Source organism: Carcharodon carcharias, chromosome 1 (genome assembly GCF_017639515.1).
Source record: "Carcharodon carcharias isolate sCarCar2 chromosome 1, sCarCar2.pri, whole genome shotgun sequence".
In the NCBI taxonomy this organism is placed as follows: Eukaryota; Metazoa; Chordata; class Chondrichthyes; order Lamniformes; family Lamnidae; genus Carcharodon; species Carcharodon carcharias.
Genome location: NC_054467.1, coordinates 137,653,172 through 137,662,462, shown reverse-complemented (window position 1 = coordinate 137,662,462; position 9,291 = coordinate 137,653,172). Strand labels below are relative to the sequence as shown.

The 9,291-nt window shown below is 41.7% G+C and overlaps 1 protein-coding gene across 8 annotated transcripts in view; it reads right to left on the bottom strand.

The window, feature by feature from the left end:
- Window positions 1-254: 254 nt before the first annotated feature.
- LOC121276574 (kelch-like protein 5) overlaps window positions 255-9,291 on the bottom strand; it is a 187,960-nt gene continuing 178,923 nt past the window's right edge. For all 8 annotated transcript variants that reach the window (XM_041185155.1, XM_041185165.1, XM_041185173.1 and 5 more), the window contains one exon: window positions 255-4,932. In XM_041185155.1, coding sequence (XP_041041089.1) covers window positions 4,876-4,932 — 57 coding nt within the window. In that variant the 3' untranslated portion in view covers window positions 255-4,875. The remainder of the gene's footprint in view (window positions 4,933-9,291) is intronic.

The window sequence follows — 9,291 nt, the reverse complement described above, 5'->3', positions numbered from 1 at the left end:
CATGAGTGATCCGGTCTTGAGGAAGCAAAGGCACGAATGAGGGTTGTAACAGCTGATAGACTCAATCTGGCTTGAGATGGGTGATATTATGGAGATAGATGTAGGTAGTCTTGGTAACAGAGATGACATGGGGTTAGAAGCTCAGCTCAGGATCAAATTGCACGCCGAGGTTGCAAACGTTCTACAGGCTACTTTCAGTTAAGCAGAAATCTTTCAAGGTGAAACAGGTTTTAAAATAGTGCAGTACAACATACTTTCAGGTGACAATTATCTTTAATTATCTTGCTGTGGCTGTGGAGTGATTGCTGTGAAGTGGTCAACTAAAGAGGTAAGATAAATAACTGCACTTATACAAAAGAGCTTCTTGGAATTGTGCATAAATCATAATACCATGGCAACAAGTATCAGCCTAACAATAGATTAGACATTAATATAATTAAAAAGTTTGTTACATTTAGTACACTTTAAACATGAATATTACTGTCCAGCAATACATGCTACCATACACCATTATACAATCATTTTATACATTATATACTTTCTCATCAAAACTATTAGGGATCTGAGATTCACAAAATAGTTACCCAGGCATCAACCAATCTGATACTATAACCACACCATAATTTGGTGTGACAGATGCTGTATTCAGTAGGATATCAAACTGCAGTGTGTTTTTCTATGCTTTGAAACAGATTGATTGACCATAATCAAAAGCTTGCACACAATTTTTAATCAACAAGCTGAAGGAACTGTATATATCAACAAAGGAATTAAAGATGAAGGATAAAAATTTAACTTAGATAAAACATTAACTTTACAGCGAGGGTGCATGTGTTATGGTTTACAACCCCAAATGTCACTGTCACAGATCGTAAGTTATTTTGAAGTATAGTGACTGTTGATACATGGCCAAACATTTTGCATACAGCAAGGTCCCACAAACAACAATGAGATTAATTGCCAATTAATCTGTTTTTTGGTAATATTGGTTGTGAGTGGAATGTTTATCTGATTACTGGGAGAACTCTGTTCACCTTACAAAATTGCTATGGGCAACTTGCACTATTGGGACAGGCAGGCAGGACCTTGGCTTAATGTGTTATGCAAAGCACAGCACCTTGAAAATCGAACCACCCTCAGTAGTGTACTAAAGCATTAGCCGAGATTCTGTGTGCACGAATGGAATTTCAGCCCACTATCTTCTGACCTTAGATACAAAAACCAAGTTGATACTTCCTGACATGCCTTCTCCGTGCCTGTTTATCCCCTCAAACTAACTCCTCTTCCAGAAGAAGTTATCTTTCTTATCGTAGTTATTCTCATTCTCTATAATCGTCTTTAGAGACGTACTTCCCTTTACCTAATCTTTGTTTGGGTTCATTTTAGGAAGCCAACAATGTGTATACATGAGCCTATAAATGTAAAATAAGTTCTAAAACACCATTGATCTCTGACAGACGACAGCAATAACCATTATAAAACTCTAGGATTCCTACTGGTTGGTGGCCAACCTTTGATGCTTTGTTTTCCATCATCCATCGCTTTCCTACAGTGATCTTCTGTGTTAACATTTGAACTGTTAATTCTCTAGATTTCAAAATATTCTTCCTAATTGTCAGGTCAATTATTAGAACAAGGCAGATGCTCACTTACTGAAACATGGTTCAAATATAAAATAAATTGGCTGAGTAAAAATTAGGTGGAAGAAAATATGAGAAATTTTCAGGATTACTAGCAGATAAATATAATTGGGGCTTATGACTATTAAAAAGTGCAGAATTTCAAAGAAAAGCTATTATCCATGACAACATGATGCTTCCTTGTCACCTAGAGTATCTGTATTGTTTAGGGAGCAAAATGATTTAAAGAGAAAACAGTAATTTGTGCAGGGCTGGAAGAAGCTAGGTTTTTTTTTAGAACATGCAAAATGGTTCACAATTTTCAGGTTAATCTTAAATCAATTGTTCAAACAATGATCCTAGGAGTTAAATGGGCATCCACACTGAAATTAAAAACAAGCAGTGAACCAATTACTGTAAATTATGAATTAGATGAATTAACCCTTATCATAAATGCAAGTGGAGAGTACTTAAATCACTGCACTATTCATTACACACATCAGTATAAAGGTCCTTAACAATTAAACCAATATTATCAATATCTAAAAATTCAGTGTTCACTGTAAATGATAAGTAGTAAGTGTCATATATAACAGGTAAACCAATAAAGTAGAGTTTAAAGAAAATCAGTATGAACAAAGTGATCAGTTCTGATCAAGGCACAAGAAGTAGTCTGTACAGACTTTCTTAAAGCAGGCAGCTCTACCAAAGTGGATATTCACAATAAAACAGTTTCAAATGTAATATGATCAAATGACTTAAAATCAAACTGAGACAAAGCCAAATCTGTGCGAGTAAAATAATTGGTAGTCAAGACATTATGGTAGGAATTATGGCACATTGCTTTTAATTTGTACCTGCTGGGAGTCATTAAAATCCAATGAATTAAGGGGAGTCGTGGAAATCGGGAATGCTCAATTTGCTATTTCACCCATTTCGGTTAGATAGATTTAACAAAAAGCAATATCCAAATCAAACCAACAACTATCGAAGAATTATTAACTATTCAACTACATTTTAGTGGTAAATAAAATCAATGGTCCTTTGATAGGAATGAGCATGCTGGTCCACAAGTCTGTGCTAACAAAATTTGTTAATACATGATAGCAAATAGACTCTTACAACAAGAACAAAAAACAAAACCAAATGATGAAGACAAAAGAAAACTGCAGATTCATATTAAGGCATGAATTACACCTCATGGTTTTTATAACATGGAATTTTTCCGAGATCTTCTGGAGTTGAAACAATCACAATGTGAAGAGCACAATCTGTATTTGGTCAGTTAATAACTTGTCTTAGAACATAAAATGTGCAACTGAAGACATTTTGTAGCTTGAAAGAGCTGAAAACCTGGAATGTTACAAGCTACAAATTAATAGCAAAAAGCACACAGGTTGTACAAACAAAAAAAAAATACAATGTCTTCTATATATTAAACTCTCCTGCATTTACATTACTTTTAATGAAGGCAGTTTGGATTAAAAACAAAGAGAAAACATGTTTAGAATATGGTCAAAGGAAACTATAACAATATTTAGTTTCCATTAAGACAAAGGTGCAATTAGACACAACATATAAGGGGTAATTTTCCACTTCTGTTCTTCTGGCACACAATAGTGCACGTTAGAATAGCTCACACAGCCTGCCCATCTTCAGTCCAGTAAAATGAATGGATAGATAGGAGACTGGCTGCACAATAGCTGCAACATTTTGCACCTACTGTTAAAATCAAAACTCTTGATATTTGTTGCTCTCCACTGGAAATGCAAAAGTGGAAAATTATTCCTATAATGTGCAGTTAGTCCACATATTATTAGGCTTATACATGTGCTGTTTCCAGCCACGGTTGCATAACATGGTCTATTCAGGCAAATGGAGATGAAACCCACATTTTTCAGAAAAAAATATGAAGATTCTAGAGCTTGTATGGTGGGTGCACTGTTATTGAAAAGTAATCAGAGAACAGAACCTACAAGTAGAAATAGAGTCGATGTCAAGGCATCAGGGGTTTGAGGGTGGGAAAGTAGATTAAAATCATATAGGTTAAAAGCTAAAACATTGTGAAAATTACAGCAGTCCTTCAGGATCCCTAGTTCTTCTACACAAATTAATTTCTCCTTAACAAGTATTTTGAACGGTGGATCTTTAACATACAGAAATCAGAACACAACACTAATAGGGAAATGGCAGGTATTTCAAAATAAAGTTTGAGTCCACAATATTTTGGTTCCATTTTAAGAAGGCAATAGAAGAACTGTCAAGGTATAAAAGTCTCTGACTTCACGTATAGTTTGTGAGCCCCAGTTTTGGGGACTGGGATTATACGCTGAGCAGGGACTCCCGTACGCCAGTGTAAATTTTGGGGGCGAACCCGCCTCCATTTGGCTGGCTCACCCTGCTTTAAGTTTTCAGGCGATGGCACTTCAATAGTATGAGGCGGGACTTCTGTCTATTTCCAGGAGGAAGTCCCGCCTCATAGCGTGCCAGCCAATTGGAAACCAGCAGCCCTGTGCCAAACCAGGATTGGTGGCTACTGCCAGTATTGCAGGAGACCTTGGTGGAAGTGGAACCATGGATGCCTCCAAACCCAGGCAAGTTCAGGATCTCGCCAGGGCTGGGCTGGCAGGCCCTGGCAAGGAGGATGGAGGAGCATGTTGGACAGTACAGAAGGGTGGATAGGTGAGACAAAACTATGCAGGGGGAGCGTCTGATTGCCACAGAGGGTCCGGGAAGGAGGCACCTCCCCTTCCACTGATCAGCGGTGCGCAGGGCCAAATCTGCTGGGCTAGATATTGGGTGCATGTCTCTTCCACCACCAATTAAATCAGAGCAGTTGCAGCTTGAGGCCCTTCATTGGGCATTAATTGCTCACTTAAGAGCCTCAATTGGGTCATGGGCAGCCCACCTCCAGTAAAATCATGATGGGGGGTTGGGGGGTCAGACAGGTAGCAGGCACGATGTCGATGGCACCCTAATTCACAGGTCCACCTTCATGTTTTCCCGTCTGCAGCTGGCCAGTAAAATTCAGCCCTTGGTGTTTCAAAATATGCATGCCAATTACAACTTGGGATTTTCTACTCCAAGGATCAAAAGAAATGTCTAATAATAGATATTTAGGGTCCCAATAATTTTGGGATAGTTAACATTTTAGTTTCGTTTCACTTTTCAGTGAAGTTGAGGGGATGTCCGTCACAAGTTTATTTCTCAATGAACTTGTGGAATGGTTATAATACAAAATTTATATAAAAAAAAATCAAAGTTTAACAGTGATCACACATGCTCCAGCTCTTCCAAGGCACAATGGTGCAACCTGTTTAAAAAAAACACAGAAATATATTTAACTTGCTGAAAACAGAATTGGATGTGCAGCAAATAAACTAAAATAATAAAAAAAATTGTTTACTTAAGTGTAATTCTCACTCACTCTCATCATCTTAAATTAGTTTTTTTTACTAATTCTTTACAACAGCATTACTTTTGGACATTTACAATATAAACATCATGACAAAACAAAACAGTAATGTAGGAGAAACACCCTAGGTGTCCTCAAAGGACACTGGAGTTTGCACCTGGCAGGGGAGGGAGAAGCAGAGTGACTTTGGGGCTGTTCTTTTAACACTAAATGTATTCCAGAAGCGTGCCACACAGTAAAAGAGTTTTGTAAGGCATATTTCAGTTGCGTTAGTTGGTTTGAAAGTACCTTTCCTTTGATATATTAATTTCCTGTTAATTAATGTTTGGTTTATGTTGATTTCAGTTCATTACTTACAGTGAAAGTCATAAGAAGTAAAATCTTGTTCTTCAGTTCTTTTCATCGGCCATTGGAAAATTCATCTCTTTTTAAAAGTTCTTGGTCTCTACGGGGATCGCAACAATGTAGACTGGGCAAGCCAAATTTGCAGCAATAGTGTGGAGGACGAGTTCATGGAAGGTATACTAGATAGTTTTCTAGATCAGTATACTAGGGAACAGACTCTTTTGGAGCTAGTATTGTACCAGGAAAAAGGGTTAATTCATGACCTTGTAGTAAAAGGGCTTCCAGGCAAGCGTATTCAGGGAATTAACGGATATGTGAATAGTGCAAGAAAGTGCATCTGAAGTTGAAGATAAGCCATGATCTCGTTGAATGGTGGAGCAGATTCCAAGGGCCAAATGACCTACTTCTGCTCCTATTTCTTATACTCTTATCTGAACCTGTGCAAGAAACGTTGCAAGCACCGGAAATGACAATGGCAATCGCAGCCCTGTTGACCCTGCAAAGTCCTCCTTACTTATCTGGGGGCTAGTGCCAAAATTGGAAGAGCTGTCTCACAGACTTGTCAAGCAACAGCCTGACATAGTCATCCTCACGGAATCATACTTTACAGATAATGTCCCAGACGCCACCATCACCATCCCTGGGTATGTCCTCTCCCACTGGCAGGACAGGCCCAGCAGAGGTGGCGGCACAGTGGTATACTGTCGGGAGGGAGTTGCCCTGGGAGTCCTTAACATCGACTCCAGACCCCATGAAGTCTCATGGCATCAGGTCAAACATGGGCAAGGAAACCCCCTGCTGATTGCCATGTATGCCCTTTCTCAGCTGATGAATCAGTGCTCCTCCATGTTGAACAGCACTTGGAGGAAGCACTGAGGGTGCAGAATGTACTCTGGGTGGGGGGCTTCAATGTCCATCACCGAGAGTGGCTCGGTAGCACCACTACTGACCGAGCTGGCCGAGTCCTGAAGGACATAGCTGCTAGACTGGGTCTGCGGCAGGTGGTGAGGGAACCAACACGAGAGAGAAACATACTTGACCTCACCCTCACCAACCTGCCTGCTGCTGGTGTATCTGTCCATGACAGTATTGGTACGAGTGACCATTGCACAGTCGTTGTGGAGACAAAGTCCCACCTTAACATTGAGGATACCATGCACCGTGTTGTGTGGCACTACCACTGTGCTAAATGGCATAGATTTCTAACAACTCAAGACTGGGCACCCATCAGGGGGTGTGGGCCATTAGCAGCAGCAGAATTGTACTCTAATCTGTAGGCTCATGGCCTGGCATATTCCTCACTCTATCATTACCATCAAGCCAAGTGATCAACCCTGGTTCAATGAAGAGTGCAAGAGAGCATGCCAGGAGCAACACCAGGCATACCTAAAAATGAGGTGTCAACCTGGTGAAGCTATAAAACAGGACTACTTTAGTGCCAGACTGCATAAGCAGAAAGTGATAGACAGAGCTAAGCGATCCCACAACCAACGGATCAGATCTAAGCTCTGCAGTCCTGCCACATCCAGTTGTGATTGATTGATTTGATTGATTGATCAATTTTTTTGAGGCGGTGACTGGGTGTGTTGATGAGGATAGTGTAGTTGATGTAGTTTATATGGATTTCAGCAAAGCCTCTGACAAGGTCCCACGTGGGAGATTTATAAAGAAGGCAAATGCACATGGGATACAGGGTAATTTGATAAGGTGGATTCAAAATTGGCTTAGTTGTAGGAGGCAGAGAGTGATGACAGAAGGATGCTTTAGTGACTGGAAGCCAGTGTCCAATGGCGTACCACAGGGATCTGTGCTGGGTCCCCTATTATTTGTCATTTATATAAATGACATAGATGATTATATGGGGGGTAGGATTAGTAAGTTTCCGGATGACACAAAGATTGGCTGGGTGGTTAACAGTGAGATTGAGGGTCTTGGGCTACAGGAAGATATAGATGGGATGGTCAAATGGACAGATAAGTGGCAGATGGAATTTAACCCTGAAAAGTGTGAGGTGATACACTTTGGAAGGAGTAATTTGACAAGGAAGTATTTAATGAATGGCATGACACTAGGAAGCTCTGATGAACAAAGGGACCTTGGTGTGTGTGTCCATAGATCTCTGAAGGCGGAGTGGCATGTTAATGGGGTGGTGAAAAAGGCATATGGGACACTTGCCTTTATCAATCCAGGCACAGATTACAAAAGTAGAGACGTCATGTTGGAGTTGTGTAGAACCGTGGTGAGGCCACAGCTGAGTACCGTATGCAGTTCTGATCGCCACATTATAAGAAGGATGTGATTCCACTGGAGGGGGTGTAGAGGAGATTCACCAGGATGTTGCCTGGGATGCAACATTTAAGTTATGAAGAGAGGTTGAATAGACTTGGGTTGTTTTTGTTGGAGCAGAGAAGCCTGAGGGGCAACCTGATCAAGGTGTACAAGATTATGAGGGGCATGGATGGCGATAGGGTGCAGCTATTCCCCTTAGTTGAAGGGTCTGTCACAAGGGGACATAAGTTCAAGGTGAGGGGCAAGAGGTTTGGAGGGGATGTTAGGAAAAACTTTTTTACCCAGAGGGTGGTGACGTTCTGGAATGTGCTGCCTGGGAGGGTGGTGGAGGCGAGTTGCCTCACATCCTTTAAACAGTACCTGGATGAGCACTTGGCACATCATAACATTCAAGCTATGGGCCAAATGCTGGATTAAGTAGGTAGGTCAGGTGTTTCTCATGTGTCGGTGCAGACTTGATGGGCCGAAGGGCCTCTTCTGCACTGTGTGATTCTGTGGTGGACAATTAAACAACTCACTGGAGGAGGAGGCTCCACAAATGATGGAAGAGCCCTGCACAGCAGTGCAAAAGATAATCCTGAAGCATTTGCAACAATCTTCAGCCGGAAGTGCCGAGTGGATGATCCATCTTGGCCTCCTCCGGAGGCCCCCAGCATCACAGATGCCAGTCTTCAGCCGATTCGATTCACTCCACGTGATATCAAGAAAAGGCTGAAGGCACTGGATACTGCAAAGGCTATGGGCCCTGACAACATTCCGGCAATAGTACTGAAGACTTGTGCTCAGAACTTGCCACACCCCTAGCCAAGCTGTTCCAGCACAACTACAACACTGGCATCTACCCGGCTATGTGGGAAATTGCCCAGGTATGTCTTGTACACAAAAAGCAGGACAAATCTAACCCGGCCAATTACTGCCCCATCAGTCTACTCTCAATCATCAGTAAAGAAATGGAAGGAGTCATCAACAGTGCTATCAAGCGGCACTTGCTTAGCAATAATCTGCTCACTGATGCCCAGTTTGGGTTCTGCCAGGACCACTCAGCTCCTGACCTCATTACTGCCTTGGTTCAAACACGGACAAAAGAGCTGAACTCCCGAGGTGAGGCGAGAGTGACCGCCCTTGACATCAAGACAGCATTTGACTGAGTGTGACATCAAGGAGCCCTAGCAAAACTGAAGTCAATGGGAATCAGGGGGAAAACTCTCCGCTGGTTGGAGTCATACCTAGCATGAAGGAAGATGGTTTTGGTTGTTGGAGGTCAGTCATCTCAGCTTCAGGACATCACTGCAGGAGTTCCTCAGGGTAGTGTCCTCGGCCCAACCGTCTTCAGCTGACCTTCCTTCCATCATAAGATCAGAAGTGGGGATGTTCGCTGATGATTGCACAACGTTCAGCACCATTTGTGACTCCTCAGATACTGAAGCAATCCATGTCCAAATGCAGCAAGACCTTGACAATATCCAGACTTGGGCTGACAAGTGGCAAGTAACATGCGCATCTTACAAGTGTTAGATGATCATCTCCAACAAGAGAGAATCCAACTATCGCCCCTTGATGTTCAATGGCATTACCATCACTGAATCCCCCATATCAACATTGTGGGGGTTACCATTGGCCAGA